Source organism: Megalobrama amblycephala, linkage group LG24 (assembly GCF_018812025.1).
Source record: "Megalobrama amblycephala isolate DHTTF-2021 linkage group LG24, ASM1881202v1, whole genome shotgun sequence".
Classification (NCBI taxonomy): Eukaryota; Metazoa; Chordata; class Actinopteri; order Cypriniformes; family Xenocyprididae; genus Megalobrama; species Megalobrama amblycephala.
In genome coordinates this window covers 33,707,936-33,727,777 of record NC_063067.1, presented here as the reverse complement: position 1 = coordinate 33,727,777, position 19,842 = coordinate 33,707,936, and the positions used below count along the sequence as shown (strand labels likewise).

General features: G+C 34.7%; 1 protein-coding gene across 1 annotated transcript in view; it reads left to right on the top strand.

Annotated features, from left to right (window-relative positions):
• Positions 1-19,842, top strand: part of xkr7b (XK, Kell blood group complex subunit-related family, member 7b) — a 90,494-nt gene that overhangs the window by 57,947 nt on the left and 12,705 nt on the right. Inside the window, exon 2 of the mRNA XM_048178898.1 lies at positions 18,379-18,578. Coding sequence (XP_048034855.1) covers positions 18,379-18,578 — 200 coding nt within the window. The remainder of the gene's footprint in view (positions 1-18,378; positions 18,579-19,842) is intronic.

Genomic DNA, 19,842 nt, shown 5'->3' with positions numbered 1-19,842 from the left:
CAAGCGACTGATGACTTTTTTATGGTAAACAGATGAAAAATTCTCATCAGCTTGAATTGTAGGAGGGTCCAGAGGCACATCTAAGGAATATCACAGACACTTGGGTACACCTTTTTTTAGAAGTAAACAAACACCTGGCAACCACCCAGAATGCTCTTTTTGCACAGACAAGCACTATTCATATTCTCTTCAGAAAAACTCTACTCTAATTGTATTATTTCAATGTCATTATTGACATTGCAGCTGACCTATGAATATTTTATTGCATTGTATATTTTTTCTTTTCAGTGGTGTTAAAAGAGCAACTACAGGGTTTGATCATTGTGATTGGATGCATTGTGTTTGTCCAATTAGTTCCATTGTGTGTGATTGGCTGTCATGTGACTCGTGGGATACCTCTGATTAGAAGAACTTTGTCTCTGGCTGATTTATTATGCTTTTATGCATATAATGCATTTTTAATTATCTTGGTGTGAATACATCTTCAATGTTGCCTTGTCTGTCCTGTTCAATATCTAACAGGCTATAATCAAGATTTAATAAGCTTGCATGTTCAAGTTTATATGTGACCCTGGAACACAAAACCAGGGTATATTTGTAGCAATAGCCAACAATACATTGTATGGGTCAAAATTATAAATTTTTCTTTTATGCCAAAATCATTAGGATATTAAGTAAAGATCATGTTCCATGAAGATATTTTGTAAATTTCCTACCGTAAATATATTTAAAAAATAATTTTTGTGAGTGGTTATGCATTGCTGAGACTTCATTTGGACATCTTTAAAGGCGATTTTCTCAGTATTTTGATATTTTTTGTACCCTCAGATTCCAGATTTTCACCTGAACCTGATCTTCTTTGTACACATTGATAATAACCCACACAGAAACACATAAAAAAATGTGTTTGATTTCATTGACAATTCTTCCAAGCTGTAAGAGTCAGCCTATTGTAACAGATTTGATTCATATTGGCTTTTATAATACTTATACAAGTATTTAACTAGTAAACTATCAGTATACTATAAGGCTTGTAGTATAGTTGCAGTACAAACAAAAAAAACCTCAAACTCAAAGTTTACTACTAAGTATACTTAAAAGTATACTTTTATACACTAAAAAGTGGGCCAATGTAGTCCCAGTTGTATTGAAATCAGGGGCGTTTCCTCCGAGGAGGCAAGGGAGGCAGTGTCTACTCAAAAAAATTGGATGAGAAAATAATCGATAGTACAAAAATAAATCAATGCAAATATTACAAAATGTGACATTAAAAAGTGTATAAATCACTCGTTTTTCTAAAGTAACACTGATTAATTTATGCTCTGAAGCTTCCTGAAGCAGTGTTTTGAAATCGGCCATCACTAAATAAGTCCTTATTTTGTTTTTTTTTTGGCGCTCCAAAAATATTCTCATCACTTTATAATATTAATATTGAACCACTGTACTCACATGAACTGATTTAAATATGTTTTTAGTACCTTTATGGATCTTGAGAGAGGAAATGTCATTGCTCCCTTTGCAGGCCTCACTGAGCCATCGGATTTCATCAAAAATATCTTAATTTGTGTTCTGAAGATGAACGAAGGTCTTACGGGTGTGAAACGGCATGAGGGTGAGCAATTAATGACTAAATTTTCATTTTTGGGTGAATTAACCCTTTAAATTGTTACTGCCTTTAGATATTACTTTGGAATAAATGTAAAAATACATAAAAACACCAACTTGATGAGATTTGTACTTGAATTTAATAAACATTAATTACATAGTGCAAAAATACAAAATAGTAAAATTGTATTTGGTCTTTATGTAATGTTTAAATAGGAAAAAGTGAAAACATTAAGTATAGGAACATGAATTTATCTTTGATATAAAAATAATTTTAAAACATCAGCTGATTGAAATAGTATACTACTACCCATTTGTGCCCACATTTTTCTGAATGGTTTCATGCATATAGTCCTGTTAATAGTGTCCTATGTGAACATGTTCTGCATTTATTTTCCCCAGGTTTTTGTTTTTTTTCTTAAAAAACGTGTCTGAATGTGCGGCAACTATAGTTGCCGGTGGGCAAATATGTTGTATGCACCCCTCAATATAAAATTTGAATAGGAGGAGAACATTTATGCATCTAACTCAAAATAACTGCTTTCAACAGATCAACAGATAAATCAAAGTTGAAGATCATTCGAAGTGAACACAAAAAAGCTGCATCTAACTTATAATCTCTTGAATTTGAAAACAAAACAAACAACAAATCCGTTTGTTTTAAAGTGGTGGAACATAGTGCAGAACAAAGTGCAGCCATTAAGTTGCTCCAACAGAGCATTGTGAATTAAAAAGTTAAATTACATTGTTCATTAGAAAAAATTACATCTATATGTGACCCTGGACCACAAACCCAGTCATAAGTTGCATGGATATATTTGTAGCAATAGCAAACAATACATTGTATGGGTCAAAATTATTATTTTTTTTTCTTTAATACCAAAAATCATTAAACATGATCTTTACTTAATATCCTAATTAAGATATTTTGTAAATTTTCTACTGTAAATATATAAAAAATTCTTTTTGTGAATGGATATACATTGTTAAGGACTTCATTTGGTCAACTTTAAGGCAATTTTCTCAATATTTCGATTTTTTTTGCACCTTCAGATTCCAGATTTTCAAATATCTGTATCTCGGCCAAATGTCATATCATAACAAACCATACATCAATGGAAATCTTATATATATTCAGCTTTCAGATGATGTATAAATCTTAATTTAAAAAAATTGACCATTATTACTGGTTTTGTAGTCCAGGGTCACATACAACAAACAAACAAAAAATAAATAAATTAAAAAAATAAATAAGTTAACAAATAACAATATATAATATATAACAATATAAAACATTATGAAAGCAAAAAGCACTAAACAAGACAAATAACCTTGATTTATTAACCCATTAAACACAGTATACCCCATTTCCCCATTATATATGTACTTACAAGTCATTTGCCCACCGGCAACTATAGTTGCCGCTTGGACTTTTGACTAAGTATACAAAAAAACTATAGATCTCTTGTAAGATTTGTTTTGTTTGGATGATTCTAGAGACCCTCATGATTACGTAGATATATATATATGTCAACAAAAAATTCCTAATATTAACATGAAAATTGCTTTTATTTGGGAGGGTTTGCCTTCACTATGCTTCCTGGAAGTAGGGGTTGGAAGTTGACAGCCTCATGTCACAGGAAGGAAGTCAATACCTTCTTTTTTGTTCTTGAAATCCTTTATTTGGATGTTTTTTTGCATGTCATTGAGAAATAAAACATGGAAAACATCTAGAAAAAAACGTACAAAAGGAAAATTACAACCATACACTGCGGCAACTATAGTTGCCGGTGGGCTAAAATGGGTTAATATTAGTATACATAAAGTATACTCACAATAAACTTTAACTTAAGTATACTTAATAAAATGAACTAGAAGTATACTTGTTTTTTTGTAAATGTGGCTATAACAGAGAAATATCAGTATGCTGTTAGAGATGAATGACAATCATTTGTCAGAAACTAAATGACAGAATAGTTTTGCAGAGAGACAGTGAAGGAAGAAGCATGGTGTGGAGTAACAGTGCAATGTTGTTATTCACAGAGATGTGCAGGTGTGTTCTTGTATAGACTTCACATGGGGGATGGACACTTTTTCATCTGTCTGCTGGAGAGAGGGATTTACTGCACTCAGGTTTATATATTAATGTATTCTACTGGTAATGTATGGATGTCATCACCTCTCAATTCATTTCAAAAGGATGCAGTGCTGAAAGAATGTTTGAATCCAGAGTGCTGGAAGCATGTTTGCACACTGACATCACATTAGGGAAGAAAAAGACACACATTTTGTTGCTCACAATGGTATTGACATTATTTATGAACTGGTTTTCCAATTCAGGATGTCTCTGAATGTCGCCAAAGGAAGGTTTTCTCTGATTCAGCTCACTTCTGAGGGCTGTTTTGTTCCTAAACTTTAGCTAAGTGCACACACTAAATATTGATGATGTCTTTGAACTGTAATTGCTTAGTGGGTTAAATTTACAGTTTAAGTAGAGTCATTCAGACAGTCACTCACCTGGGTTTAGTGTATAATCCATGGCTTAAACTGGACTCTCTCCATTCAAATGGGATAATTACCCTCATTTAGTTAAACCACATGCAGCAGTTTTCTAACTGCTCGTTTTCTTTCTTTCTTCCTCGCTTTGAGGACTTTATGTCTTCCAATAAAAGTTATTGCAGCAGCAGTATAAAGCATCTTTACAGAGAACTTTCCACTTTGAATTACGAAAGAGCTCAAGCAGGTCAAAACACGCAAGCGTATTGCTCATGAGTGAGACATTTTGATCATACGTCAGTACAGTAATGAGAATCAGGGGGTCTGGATTTTAGATTTTTTTGGGGGGGCATAACATTTTTCAAAACCATTTGAAACCAACATTTCCCAAGAACTTGACTAGAACTTTCCAAGAAGTCATTGACCCATAAAATTGAATTTTCTTTTATTTTCCAGAAATGGAAATGGAAATGTGTGTGTGTGTACTTAACCATATTTTGGGGACATAATCTGTACCTACAAACTGAAAAATCGGACAAAACCTCTATTTGAGGATATCTGGGGACATCCTTATTTGTTGTTTAGTTTAAAATTGCGGAAAGTTTTCCGTTACGGATATCTGTCTGTCATCAAAGCTAAAGCAGAGCTCAAAATAATTTTTCAGAGAGTTTATTACAATCAAGAACCATAGCAGATGCGTATGAAGCTCAGGTGTGTTTAAAGAGGGCTTAATTTCCGTGTGAGAAGGATTGTGTTTGTTTCTTTCTATGGATAAACATGTTGAATAAAATATTTTCCTATTCAAACCAGAACAGATTTCTTTATTGAAGTTCAATGTGGCATTTGTGGTAGAATTCCTTATTCAAAGCAGCCATAATATCACTGAATATCTTGTCAAGTCCTTTCAGTCAGGCTTTAATGTGGCGGCAGCTGTTTTATGTATGTATGTGTGGATGAGCATGTGAATGAGAGAGAGAGCGGCTCTTCACCTAGAACCCTGTGCGCCAGCTGCATCTTCCCTGCTTCCGTATTTTGTGGGCTCTAAGCCTCGTTTAGTGTAATTAGCAGTATTTGGCTGAGTTAATGAGTTCCTTCTCCGTCCTGGATACTTGTTTTCAGAGGAACTCTGTCAGTCAGAAAAAGACTCTACCTAGCAGACTCCATTTGTGTATTAGTGTGAATGCAGTACGTGTGTGAGAGCGTGTTTGTGTGTGCGTTCTGGCTGGAAAAACCTCCCAGGCCTCATTCACACTCAATATGAGCATTAATCACGCTAATTACAGCAGCTCTACCCCAGGGGCTGCTGGGATGGTGGAGGACTAAGGTGGGGACAGGCTGATAGACAGGAGATGTTAGTCACGCTGCTCGTTGCTTTGCAATGCTAATGGAGTCGCGGGGAACTTGCCATCCTGTCTTTGAAATAACATGTGGCTCATATTGAATAAAAGTAAAAGAGCATTCGATTTTTCCAGCCTTGACTCATTCTAAATTGACTCATTTACTTGCGCAGATCATGATGTTAAAGTATGCCACAGTGTGTGCAGAACCATCTTATAAAATATCATTTTCACATCTTTTCTTTTGGGTTTTGGGTGCTTCAGCTCAATTTTTGATGTTTAAGATTGTAAATACAGTAAAGTCCAAAAGTTTGGAACCACTAAGATTTTTAATGTTTTTAAAAGAAGTTTCGTCTGCTCACCAAGGCTACATTTATTTAATTAAAAATACAGTAAAAAACAGTAATATTGTGAAATATTATTACAATTTAAAATAACTGTGTACCATTTAAATATATTTGACAAAGTAATTTATTCCTGTGATGCAAAGCTGAATTTTCAGCATCGTTACTCCAGTCTTCAGTGTCACATGATCCTTCAGAAATCATTCTAATATGCTGATTTGCTGCTCAATAAACATTTATGATTATTTTCAATGTTGAAAACAGTTGTGTACTTTTTTTTCAGGATTCCTTGATGAATAGAAAGTTCAAAAGAACAGCATTTATCTGAAATACAAAGCTTCTGTAGCATTATACACTACCGTTCAAAAGTTTGGGGTCAGTAAGAATTTTATTTTTATTTTTTTGAAAAGAAATTAAAGAAATGAATACTTTTATTCAGCAAGGATGCATTAAATCAATCAAAAGTGGCAGTAAAGACATTTATAATGTTACAAAAGATTAGATTTCAGATAAATGCTGTTCTTTTGAACTTTCTATTCATCAAATAATCCTGAAAAAAAATATTGTACACAAATATTTTGTACAATTGTACACATTAAATGTTTCTTGAGCAGCAGATCAGCATATTAGAATGATTTCTGAAGGATCATGTGACACTGAAGACTGGAGTAACGATGCTGAAAATTCAGCTTTGCATCACAGGAATAAATTACTTTGTGAAATATATTCAAATAGAAAACAGTTATTTTAAATTGTAATAATATTTCACAATATTACTGTTTTTTACTGTATTTTTAATTAAATAAATGTAGCCTTGGTGAGCAGACGAAACTTCTTTTAAAAACATTAAAAATCTTAGTGGTTCCAAACTTTTGGACTGTACTGTATATGGAGATGCAGCGTGTGCATCAAATATGGCTTTTGTTGATACTGATTTCATTTGATTTAAATTATTGATTTAGATTAATGTATTGCTTTATTTATAATAATATAATTATACTAATAGAATTTTCAGAATTTGATAAAACATGACATACAGTTGAGCTTGAAAGTTTACATACCCCTTTGAAGAATCTGCAAAAATGTTAAGCGTTTTAACGAAATAATAAGAATCATAAAATTGCATGTTATTTTTATTTAGTACTGTCCAGAATGAGCTGTTTACAGATGTTTACATAAAGTCCACAAGAGAAAAAGAGAATTTATAAATATGACCCAGTTCAAAAGTTTACATACCCTTGGTTCTTAATACTGTGTGGTGTTACCTGGATGATCCACGACTGTTTGTTTGTTTGTTTTGTTTTGTGATGGTTGTTCATGAGTCTCTTGTTTGTTCTGAACAGTTAAACTGAGCTCTGTTTTTCAGAAAAATCCTCCAGCTCCTGCAGATTCTTCAGTTTTCCAGTATCTTCTGCATATTTGAATCTGTCTTTTCACACTTAAGACAACTGAGGGACTCAAACAAAACTATTGGAACGGTTCAGTCCAGAAGGAAACACGATGCATTAAGAGCTGAATTGGAACTTTTGAATTGGATGAACAAGATAAATAGTACTTTTTTGTCTTCTGGGAAACATGTAAGCATCTTCTGTAGCTTCTGAAGGGCAGTACTAATATATATATATATATATATATATATATATATGATCTTTAAACAAAATAAGAAAAACTTGCACATCATCTTCCTGTTCAAAAGTTTTCACCCCCTGACTCTTAATGCATCGTGTTTCCTTCTGGAGCATCAGTGAATGTTTGAACCTTTTTTAATAGTTGTGTTTGAGTCCCTCAGTTGTCCTCAGTGTGAAAAGATGAATCTCAAAATCATACAGTCACTGCTGGAAAGGGTTCAAACATGCAGAAGATGCTGGAAAACGTCTCGGGTTACGTATGTAACCCTGGTTCCCTGAAAAGGGAACAAGACACTGCATTGAGACGCATTGGGATCTCAATGCATTTTCTCATGAAAGGGAACCAAAGAATCTGCAGGAGCTGGAGGATTTTTCTGAAGAACAGAGCTCAGTTTAACTGCTCAGGACAAACAAGAGACTCATGAACAACCATCACAAAACATAAAAACAGTCGTGGATCATCAGGTAACCACACACAGTATTAAGAACTAATGGTTCACATACTTTTGAACTGAGTCATTTTTATAATTTCAGCTATTTTTTGTCTTGTGGACTTTATGTAAACATCTGTTATGTGAAATAACTTACTCAGGACAGTACTAAATAAAAAATAACATGCAATTTTTATGATCCTTTTGTTAAAATGATTAACATTTTTGCAGATTCTGCACAGGGTATGTAAACCTTCGAGCTCAACTGTAGATTTAATAGTGTTAGAATAACTTTGCCTTTGTCTTTTGATGGAAGAGGTGCAGGATGTTAAATGCCTCAGGAGGTACGCCACTCTAAAAGGTTTAGGTACCACTGCCCTAAAGGGACATGGCAATGCAAAAAATATGAGATGGGAGAAAAACATATATTTCAATGCTTTTGTGTTCCCTGGCAAAACTCCTGCATTCCCCTGAGAAACTTTGTGTTTGCTTGAAAGAAAGAAAGAATTATATAAGCAAACATTTTGCAAGAAAGCGCAAAGTTTCTCAGGGGAACACAAACATTTTGCGAGCGAATGCAAAGTTTCTTGGGGGAACGCAAAACATTTGCGAGAAAACAAAAAGAGCATTGAAATATAAATGTTCTTAGTTGCTCAGTAAAAATTGATCCAAAGTGACAGTAAAAACGTTTATAATGTTACAAAACATTTCTATTTCAAATAAATGCTGTTTTTGTTTTTTTAACTTTATATTCATCAAAAGATATCATGTTTTCCACAAAAATATTAAGCAGCACAATTGTTTTCAACATTGATAATAATCAGAAATAATTCTTGAGCAGCAAATCATCATATTAGAATGATTTCTGAAGGATCATGTGACACTGAAGACTGGTGTTAATAATGCATTTTCATAAATAATAATAAATGCAGCCTTTGTGAACATGCTGTAAGATTTTTTTTCTTTTTTCCAAAAACTCTTACCAACACCAAACTTAGTAGTGTGTATATAAAATATTAAAATGAATATTAACTAACACTTAAATTAATTCAGGCAATCATTTTACATTTTAAGGCCTCATAAAGTGCAACTAATTATAAAAAGTAACATATTACTTTTACAATTAGTCACACAGCTTGACCCATATGTAAATTCCATAATAAGGTAATTTTTCTTTCATTTGGGGCATTTAGGGCAAGTATGGACATGTGATTAATTGTGATTAACATTTTTGCTTGGAATTAAATATTTTTAGAAACAAAATGTGTTTGTATATATATATACATACAGTTATATAGAGTTTTGTTGCATATACAGTACAGTCCAAAAGTTTGGAACCACTAAGATTTTTAATGTTTTTAAAAGAAGTTTCGTCTGCTCACCAAGGCTACATTTATTTAATTAAAAATACAGTAAAAACAGTAATATTGTGAAATATTATTACAATTTAAAATAACTGTTTTCTATTTGAATATATTTCACAAAGTAATTTATTCCTGTGATGCAAAGCTGAATTTTCAGCATCGTTACTCCAGTCTTCAGTGTCACATGATCCTTCAGAAATCATTCTAATATGCTGATCTGCTGCTCAAGAAACATTTAATGTGTACAATTGTACAAAATATTTGTGTACAATATTTTTTTTCAGGATTATTTGATGAATAGAAAGTTCAAAAGAACAGTGTTTATCTGAAATCTAATCTTTTGTAACATTATAAATGTCTTTACTGCCACTTTTGATTGATTTAATGCATCCTTGCTGAATAAAAGTATTCATTTCTTTAATTTCTTTTCAAAAAAAAAAAATTCTTACTGACCCCAAACTTTTGAACGGTAGTGTATAATGCTACAGAAGCTTTGTATTTCAGATAAATGCTGTTCTTTTGAACTTTCTATTCATCAAGGAATCCTGAAAAAAAAAGTACACAACTGTTTTCAACATTGAAAATAATCATAAATGTTTATTGAGCAGCAAATCAGCATATTAGAATGATTTCTGAAGGATCATGTGACACTGAAGACTGGAGTAATGATGCTGAAAATTCAGCTTTGCATCACAGGAATAAATTACTTTGTCAAATATATTTAAATAGTACACAGTTATTTTAAATTGTAATAATATTTCACAATATTTCTGTTTTTTACTGTATTTTTAATTAAATAAATGTAGCCTTGGTGAGCAGACGAAACTGTACTGTATGTTCACACACTTTGGTATCTTTGTGTATCTGAGAGGCGATCGATGTGCTTGTGTGTTTTGATTCCACATGTTCACAGTTTGGCACAAGTGTTTACCTCCTTGCCACCTTAAACACCCACTTGTTCCAACTGAAAAAAACAGGTCATACCATCTTAAGCAAGGATGGATTATGGGACCGAGCCAGTGGGGCCAGTGCCCCGGGATCTCTGACTGTCAGTGGCCTCCAGACTCCTGGAAACAAGCCACTACAGATGTAATATTGATATAGATAGATGAAGAGCACTTGAATGTGTGCCAGTGAGTATCGCCACAGTGTGAAATAACCAAAGAAATGAGAAATGTTATCTATTCCTGGGCCCTTCTCAGCAGTATTGCAGCTTTGATGTTGTCTCATGGTGCATTAATGTCGCTTTTGCAATGTTTTAACAGTTTGTAAGTGCAATTGTATGACAATAACTTTAAATGACTTTATTTTGCACATTTGTGACCCTGGAGCACAAAACCAGTCATATGTCGCACGGGTATATTTGTAGCAATAGCCAACAATACATTGTATGGGTCAAAATTATCGATTTTGTGGGTGGATATGCATTGCTAAGGACTTCATTTTGACAACTTTAAAGGCGATTTTCTCAATATTTTGATTTTTTGCACCCTCAGATTCCAGATTTTCAAATAGTTGTGTCTCAGCCAAATATTGTCCTATCCTAACAAACCATACATCAATAGAAAGCTTATTTATACAGGTATAAATCTCAGTTTCAAAAAACATATGACTGGTTATGTGGCCCAGGGTCACATTTGTGTTGCAATTTTGATATTGTTACAGTATGTGAATATTATATCTCAGGGCCACATACAGGACCATAATTCATCATTGAGCTCAAGGTGTTTTTCAGAGGGTTGACCGGCTCCTGCTTTGATTGGCCAATGACTAGCTTCAATCATTTGAACCAGAGTGCAGGAAATGATCCAAACTGGACTTGATGAATCCACTGAATTTTAGAATTCTTTAATGGAATCTGAATTAGAAATCATCTTCTGTTGATTTCAGTATGAATTCAAATTCAGCTGATTCAATTAAATAATCTTCAGTTGAATTATTTTGCATATAAATTAAAGAACATAATACCATAGTGCAATTTTGAGAAATGAGAGAAAGATTCAATTGAATTTGGAAGGTCTTGAATTAGCTAAATCACGCCTCCTTCATTTCTATACACAGCAGATGGCACATCTGCTAACAGACACCAGATAATAATACAGTTTACTGCTGAAATTCGGACTGCATTAAACCGTGTTGACTGTAAGCATGTTAGACAAGAATGCTCTTCGGCGGTCTCAACGGGGACAGGGGTGCTAATTAGTTAAGAGGATAAATAACCCCACACATACATGCTGAGTTTCTCTTTCTTTCTCTCTCTCTTTCTGTCTTTCTGTACAGTTCCTTAGATGGAACTCTCTGCTCTCCTTCAGGTCCTGTGTATAAAGTAATCAGGGTTCATTATGCCAGAATCAATGCTCAATGTAATTAAAGTCCTTCATACTGTAAAGCTTGGCTGCTTTAGTCTCTTCTCTCTGGTTCTCAGGTTCATCTGCAATGTGTTTCACTGCTACCTGTCTTATATCCGCCTCACTGCAACCGTTCAATGACGGCTGATCTTCATCAGCCTCAAAAAGCCATTTCTCTAAGTCATAGATGTAGAAAAACTAGATTATTGCTGCATCTGAGGTGGTTCTCTTGTTTTGCTCAGGTTTCGTCACTCCAAGCCACTATGTAGACCTCAAGATGAATTCATCCTTTTGATAATGGATGTGCTGGAGCGTGCATACTGGCTAAATGTCTGTCTGAGACACCACACACACACACACACAGACAGCACAAATTGTAGCATATTGTTTCTGATTTTATTTCATATTTGGCATGTCTTTGCTTTCGGCTCTGTCTTTCTCTTTTTTTCTCTCTCGCAGACACAAAAATATTCACATTCACTTCACATGGAGCACTTGGCAATGGATCATCTCAAAATCTCCCATAGTGCCATGCAGGCTCAGTTCCCTTAAAACCTTTAGCCTATCAGAGAGGAGCATGAAATGCAATCTTTGGCCCTCACCACCTATCAGAGTTAAGCATGAAAAAATCCCTCCCGTTGCAGGCTGAAAGTGTAGAGCTCGGGATAAACTATTCTTCTGCAGCCTTTAGATAATGCAGCTGGCCTGAAGCTGGGAGATGCGAAAGAGAGGTAGAAAGATAAAGAAAAAGAGAACAGGATTGAGAACAAGAGACTGAATTGAATCTGAGTTCATAAGTTCTACAAATTTTCATAATCCATAATTCATTTGAATCAAAGTAATTTGAAAAACTGTTTTTTGTTTGAATCCATTGTTTAACCGAACCAACTGAATTTCAGAATTTGATTTTAGAGTTAAATAGAAGAAAGAAAGATTAAAGGGCAGTGTGTAAATTTTAGCAGCATCGAATGGTGAGGTTGTGAACTGCAATATAGAGAAGCTACGGTGGCCAACACAGGACAAAGATGTCGTTGTCTGAGACAGCAGAGAGTATCCAGTCAAGCAAATGCGCTCTATAGAGCAGTTTGTCCATTTAGGGCTACTGTAGAAACATGCCGGCGTAAAATGGCGACTTTGATGTAAGGGGACCTGCGGTGCATATAGACAGAAATGGCTCATCTTAAGGTAATAAAAACATAATAGCTCATAATGTAAGATCTTTATACACCACTGAAAACATAGATATGTATATTTTATTGCATTTCTGTCAATAGATCCTCCTAAAATTTACACATTGCACCTTTAAACGGTTAGTTAACCCCCCCAAAAAAATGAAAATTTGACTTTCTTTCTTTAGCCGAAGAAAAAATTAAGGGTTTTGAGGAAAACAATCCAGGATTTTTTCCTTGTAATGCAAGTGAACTGGCCTAACCTAATCCATTTTTGGTGGTCCAAAATCAATATTAAGGGTACGTTTTCACAACAATTTTTTATTTTGTTGTTGCATTTTTTGTTTACTGATGACACCATTGTCAAAACGATCCCTGTTCAAACGGATCCACTAAAACAACTAAAAACGCTGTATAATGCTGGCAGGCCAGTAGTTGGCGATGTCGCTTTGTAAAGAAACACTATGTAATACGCATGCGCATGACGTCACTGTTTTCACAAATTTGTGTTTTTATAGTTTACACTGAGACATTTTCAAAAACTTGCGCTTTGAAACCTGTTTTCAAAAATTTACCTTTTCAGGCCCTCAAAATGCCGTTGTTGTGTAAATGAATGTCCAAAATGCATAAAAAGTTTTCCGTTTTTAGTTGAAAACTGTTGTGTAAATGTCCTTTTAGGCATCTTAAAATAATGATGGGAGAAACAAAGCTTTTCAAAGCTTCGAATCAATTGTACCAATTGTTCACTGTTCACTGTTTCGAAGCGTTCAAAACACCACATGCTGGTGACGCCTGCTGGTCAAAACAGTGTAAATGCAACAAAAACTCATGCCAAACGTATAAAAAAACAAATAAATAAATATAAAAAAAAAATAAAAATTGCAAAACTATTGCAAATGTTTTATTGAAAGTATAATCAGATGCAATTAACTAACCATCTAATACCATTAAATATTAAGTGTCCGTATAATATGTATTCTTTTATTACGGAGCCCAGCACATGACATGCAAGAAAAAAAATTAAATCGTGTGCACGATTTAATATTTTGTTCCCTCGATTTTCTTATTCGTTCGCACGATTTGATATTTTGTTCCCTCGATTTACTTATTCGTTCGCACGATTTGATATTTTGTTCCCTCGATTTACTTATTCGTTCGCACGATTTGATATTTTGTTCCCTCGATTTACTTATTCGTTCGCACGATTTGATATTTTGTTCCCTCGATTTACTTATTCGTGCGCACGATTTGATATTTTGTTCCCTCGATTTACTTATTCGTTCGCACGATTTGATATTTTGTTCCCTCGATTTACTTATTCGTTCGCACGATTTAATATTTTGTTCCCTCGATTTACTTATTCGTTCGCGCGATTTAATATTTTGTTCCCTCGATTTACTTATTCGTGCACACGATTTAATATTTTGTTCCCTCGATTTACTTATTCGTTCGCACGATTTGATATTTTGTTCCCTCGATTTACTTATTCGTTCGCACGATTTAATATTTTGTTGCCTCGATTTACTTATTCGTGCACACGATTTAATATTTTGTTCCCTCGATTTACTTATTCGTTCGCACGATTTGATATTTTGTTCCCTCGATTTACTTATTCGTTCGCACGATTTGATATTTTGTTCCCTCGATTTACTTATTCGTGCGCACGATTTGATATTTTGTTCCCTCGATTTACTTATTCGTTCGCACGATTTGATATTTTGTTCCCTCGATTTACTTATTCGTTCGCACGATTTAATATTTTGTTCCCTCGATTTACTTATTCGTTCGCACGATTTAATATTTTGTTCCCTCGATTTACTTATTCGTTCGCGCGATTTAATATTTTGTTCCCTCGATTTACTTATTCGTGCACACGATTTAATATTTTGTTCCCTCGATTTACTTATTCGTTCGCACGATTTAATATTTTGTTCCCTCGATTTACTTATTCGTTCGCACGATTTAATATTTTGTTCCCTCGATTTGCTTATTCGTTCGCACGATTTAATATTTTGTACCCTCGATTTACTTATTCGTGCACATGATTTAATATTTTGTTCCTTCGATTTACTTATTCGTTCGCACGATTTAATATTTTGTTCCCTCGATTTACTTATTCGTGCGCACGATTTAATATTTTGTTCCCTCGATTTTCTTATTCGTGCGCACGATTTAATATTTTGTTCCTTCGATTTACTTATTCGTGCACACGATTTAATATTTTGTTCCCTCGATTTTCTTATTCGTTCGCACGATTTAATATTTTGTTCCCTCGATTTTCTTATTCGTTCGCACGATTTAATATTTTGTTCCCTCGATTTACTAAATTGTGCGCATGATTTACTAAAACGTGCATGATTTATAAATCGAAGGAACGAAAAAGTAAATTGTGCGCACGATTTAGCCTACTATTTTTTCCTGCATGTCATGTCCGGGGCTCTGTATTTTATACATTTTCAGGGCTTGTTTTGTTTGTTCTATGGATGGGTCAGCTAAACCATTAACTACTATTATTCCTTTTAATTATACAAATACCTCATTAAAACATCTACAAATGTATAAAACTCATCAGAGATCAGGTACTAGACACTCAAAACACTTAATACTCAGGTAACAGACATAGACGTCTTGTTCAATGATTCGCCACAGGGGAGCGATCTCAGTGAATCCACATGATTCATGTGTTCACAGGGATCACACCCAGCGGTGAACCACCGAAACATTTGAAAAACACTTTTGATATAACGAAGCCTTGTTTACTGAAATCACATGACTTTGGCAGTTTGAAACACACTCCGAACCACTGATTCGAAACAAAAGATTCGCAAAAGTTTCGAAGCTGTGTTTCAAAAGCCCCAATACTAGCTTAAAAGGGTTCCATACGACACCAGTCGACAAATAAGGGTCTTCTCTAGCGAAGCGATTTTTCTGAAAAATATGAAAATGTACACACTATTTAACTGCAAATGTTTGCCTTGGTCCAGCTCTGCGATGCGCGTCCACAAGACTAGAATGTCACACTTGACATAGGCATTACAACTCGCCCCTAATCAATCACTTTTGATGATAATTCTGTTGAATTAATTGAGAATTATCAATCTGACGGTGAAAAGGAGAAAGAGATTGAATAGAATTTGAGAACTGAATCTGCAAATTGTCTGAAAGAGAAAGAATCGGTCATTCAGTCGTCTTTGTTGAATGACACACTTTCTGAGAAAAGGCCAGCTTGAGCTTGTGCTCACCGCATTGACCGTGTGTGTGTATGGTATCAGGTTGTGTCCTTTTCTTCTCCTGCCAAAAGCTGCTGACAGGTGAAAAGCCCTCAGTGCCACTCTCCTGGTGTCATATTGTGATGGGCACTTTGACAGTCAGTTCGCTCAGCTCAGCCAAAGCTTGTTTTCAGATATAGGTACTAGACTTGTCTCACCTACTTGCCATTTAACCAAGTTTACACCAGAATTTCCCCAAAGTAGTTTGATATTTTATGTATTTTTACAGGTTTTTTTTTTTTTTTTTTTTTATAGACTGGCCAAAGAGAGAGAAAACACTCTTCTCAAAAAAGCCACACTGCAAATGTAACAACATTTAATGAATGAATGAATGAATGAATGAGGCATTTATATAGTGCTTTCCTATGTACTACTGTACACCCAAAGCGCTTTACAATCATATCAGGGGTCTCTCCTCATCCACCACCAGTGTGCAGCATCCACTCGGATGCCTCGTTAAATATTCATGCACTTTATCACAAGTCTCAGGAACTGTCACACACTGTTCAGTTTCAGCATCTGAGGGGAAGACGTTAAAAATGTCAAAAACAGTGACGGCAAACGCATTAACTTAAATGATAAAGGGACAGTTTTATTTTTGTGCTATATTTCAGGAGATATAAGACAATGTTTCTGCATATGCACAGGCAGGTATTCGAACAGGTTGCATCCTGTTCTTGTTCAATCAATGTTATTAACCTCATGAATATGCAAGTAAGAACGTTAACTAAATTTTAAACCATGAGCATTTTTAGCATCAGTGTCAGAAATGATTCTCCTCCACTGGAATTGATTTTCAGCTGCATTTTTTACCTTAAGGCAAGTTTTTGGAGCCACAAGACACAGCATGTTATCCAATCAGTCAAATAATTCATTTGAATTAATTAATTGGAATTCTAAATCCGAAAAATAAGTGCTCTGCTAGAATGGACTTTCAAATCAGTCCAACGTTATGCTATATTACACAGCTGTATAATATAACAAACTGACAGCAAGGAAAAACTGAGTTAAAAAAAAAAAAAAATCTGAGCATCCAATCAAACTCTATGGTAAATGTATCTGTCACTTGGTAATGTGGCTAACACAAACACAATATTTGGCCCAGTGTTTGTTCCATGTGTTTGGCTGGTAAATCAAACTTCTGCTGTTGTTTATGCATTTTCAAAATTGTTAATTTGTCATATGCATATTGCTGGGCTTATGCGGTTCTTGGTAATATTAATAAATTTCTATTAAAGGATTAGTTCACTTCAGAATTAAAATGTCCTGATAATTCACTCACCCCCATGTCATCCAAGATGATCATGTCTTTCTTTCTTCAGTGGAAAAGAAATGAAGGTTTTTGAGGAAATCATTCCAGGATTTTTCTCCATATAGTGGACTTCACTGGGGTTCAACGGGTTGAAGGTCCAAATGTCAGTTTCAATGCAGCTTCAAAGAGCTCTACATGATCCCAGACGAGGAATAAGAGTCTTATCTAGAGAAACCATCGGCCATTTTTGAAAAAAATAAAAATTATAAACTTTTTAACCACAAATGCTCATCTTGCACTGCTCTGTGATGTGCCACGCATTACATAATCACGTTGGAAAGGTCACAAGTGACGTAGGCAAAAACATCTAATTTTTTCCTCCAACTTCAAAATCATCTGAAATCGATGTTTTACCTTTTTTCTTTTTTTTTTTTTTTGTAAAGGCTGTTTGACTTAGTCTTTGCACGTTCGCTTTGTAGACACTGGATCGATACTTCCACCTTCGTCACTCGTGACCTTTCCAACATGATTATGTAATGCGTGGAGCACCACAGAGCAGTGCAAGATGAGCATTTGTGGTTAAAAAGTATATAATTTTTTTTAATTTTTTAGAAAATGTCCGATGGTTTCTCTAGATTAGACTCTTATTCCTCGTCTGGGATCATGTAGAGCTCTTTGAAGCTGCACTGAAACTGACATTTGGACCTTCAACCCGTTGAACCCCATTGAAGTCCACTATATGGAGAAAAATCCTGGAATGTTTTCCTCAAAAACTTTCATTTCTTTTCCACTGAAGAAAGAAAGACATGAACATATTGACTGACATGGGGCTGAGTAAATTATCAGGACATTTGAATTTTTGTTTGTACAGTAAACAATTACACTACAACAGAAGCAAAACATTGAACTAAATGCTTCACTAAATAGACCTAGAACTGAATATTTTAATAATAATTGAATAATCGGCATTTTGAAACGCTGGTAAATTTCTGAGCCCTTTCATGCAGTAGTCCAACAGTTAATGTATATTTACAATCATTTTTAAGGGTGGCTATAAAGAGCAAGATCACATAATTTGACCTTTAATTACTGAACCTAAATAACCACTTGACATTTCCCCTCTGTGTGTTTCCAGGTACGTCCACACGTTGTACCTGGGAGTGCAAAGCCGTTGGCATGGCGACCCGGGTCAGCGTCATTTCTACTGGCGTCTGATGTTCGAGAGTGCTGACATCAACATGCTGCGGCTGCTGGAGGCTTTCCTGAAGAGCGCACCTCAGCTCGTGCTACAGCTCAGCATCATGATCCACAGCAACCACATACTGCCCCTACAGGGTGAGAGCACACACACACACACACACACACACACACACACGGTTTCCCAGGTGGGTACATGAGATGCTTTTAGTTGGGCGTGCTTAAAGGGAAGTGTTGAGAAAGAGAGAGAGGACAGAACACTTGTGTGATTGTGCCGTAGTTATCATGACTTATTCATATGGCCACTCCTGAGAAGAGGTTTGCTTGTGATGAATTAAACAAAACGTTTAACACGCTCCACTCTGTGCGATGGCATATGAACTGACTCTGGCACCTCAGATACAAGCATGGGGGAAAAAAGACAGCAATAGGTATGATATGAAAATAGTTTAATAATAAAAATGATACATAATAATGATAATAATAAAAGTACACTACCATTCAAAAGCAAGGATGCATGGAATCGATCAAAAGTGATAGTTTTTTAATGTAATGTAATGTAACGCAATGACAGAATTTATAAGGTAATTTAAAAAAAATCTATTTCAAATAAATCAAAGAATCCTGAAAAATTTGATAATAATCAGAAATGTTTCTTGAGCATCAAATAAACATATTGGAATGATTTCTGAAGGATCATGTGACACTGAAGACTGGAGTAATGATGCTGAAAATTCAGCTGTTTTAAACTGTGTTTATTGTGTTTTGATGAATGTCTTGGTGAGCATAAGAGACATAAAAAAAAAACATCTATCAATCCTAAACATTTGAACGGTAATGTAGTGCCATTTACAGAATATCTATTTACACTAAGTGCGCTTGTTGGTAAACGCTATTTACACTAGCTCCGCCCACCAATGTCTGTTTTAAAAAGTTGCATGCAATTTAATGCAATCAGTGGTGCAGCAGTAGCAAGTAAAGCTTGCAAACCTGGCTTTTAACGTGATCAATGCGGGTTCGAATCTGCCTTTTGCCAAGCCCGCGTTTATTTTCAATAAAAAATGAAAATAATGTTCTAAAAGTGGAAATAAACTGCGAACGAGTGCTTAATAATATTAAAAGTGTTTATTGGGTAGGGTTAGATGACGGTATAGGGAGGGTTTTTATTCTCCCAATAAGGCAGCATCCATTTAATAATTTTAATAAATATAATCATTTACACTCTATGATATTATTGCATCCTGTTAATGTACAAAAATACTGAGTTGCAAACAGTATCTGCCAATATAAAGTATAGATAGCATCTAATTACTATTAGCTCTTACTGCAAAGAACTGATACTTTTACATGGTGTAAATAGAATCTATCGCTGTTTTCATCTAACGTTAGTCTAAATAGCATA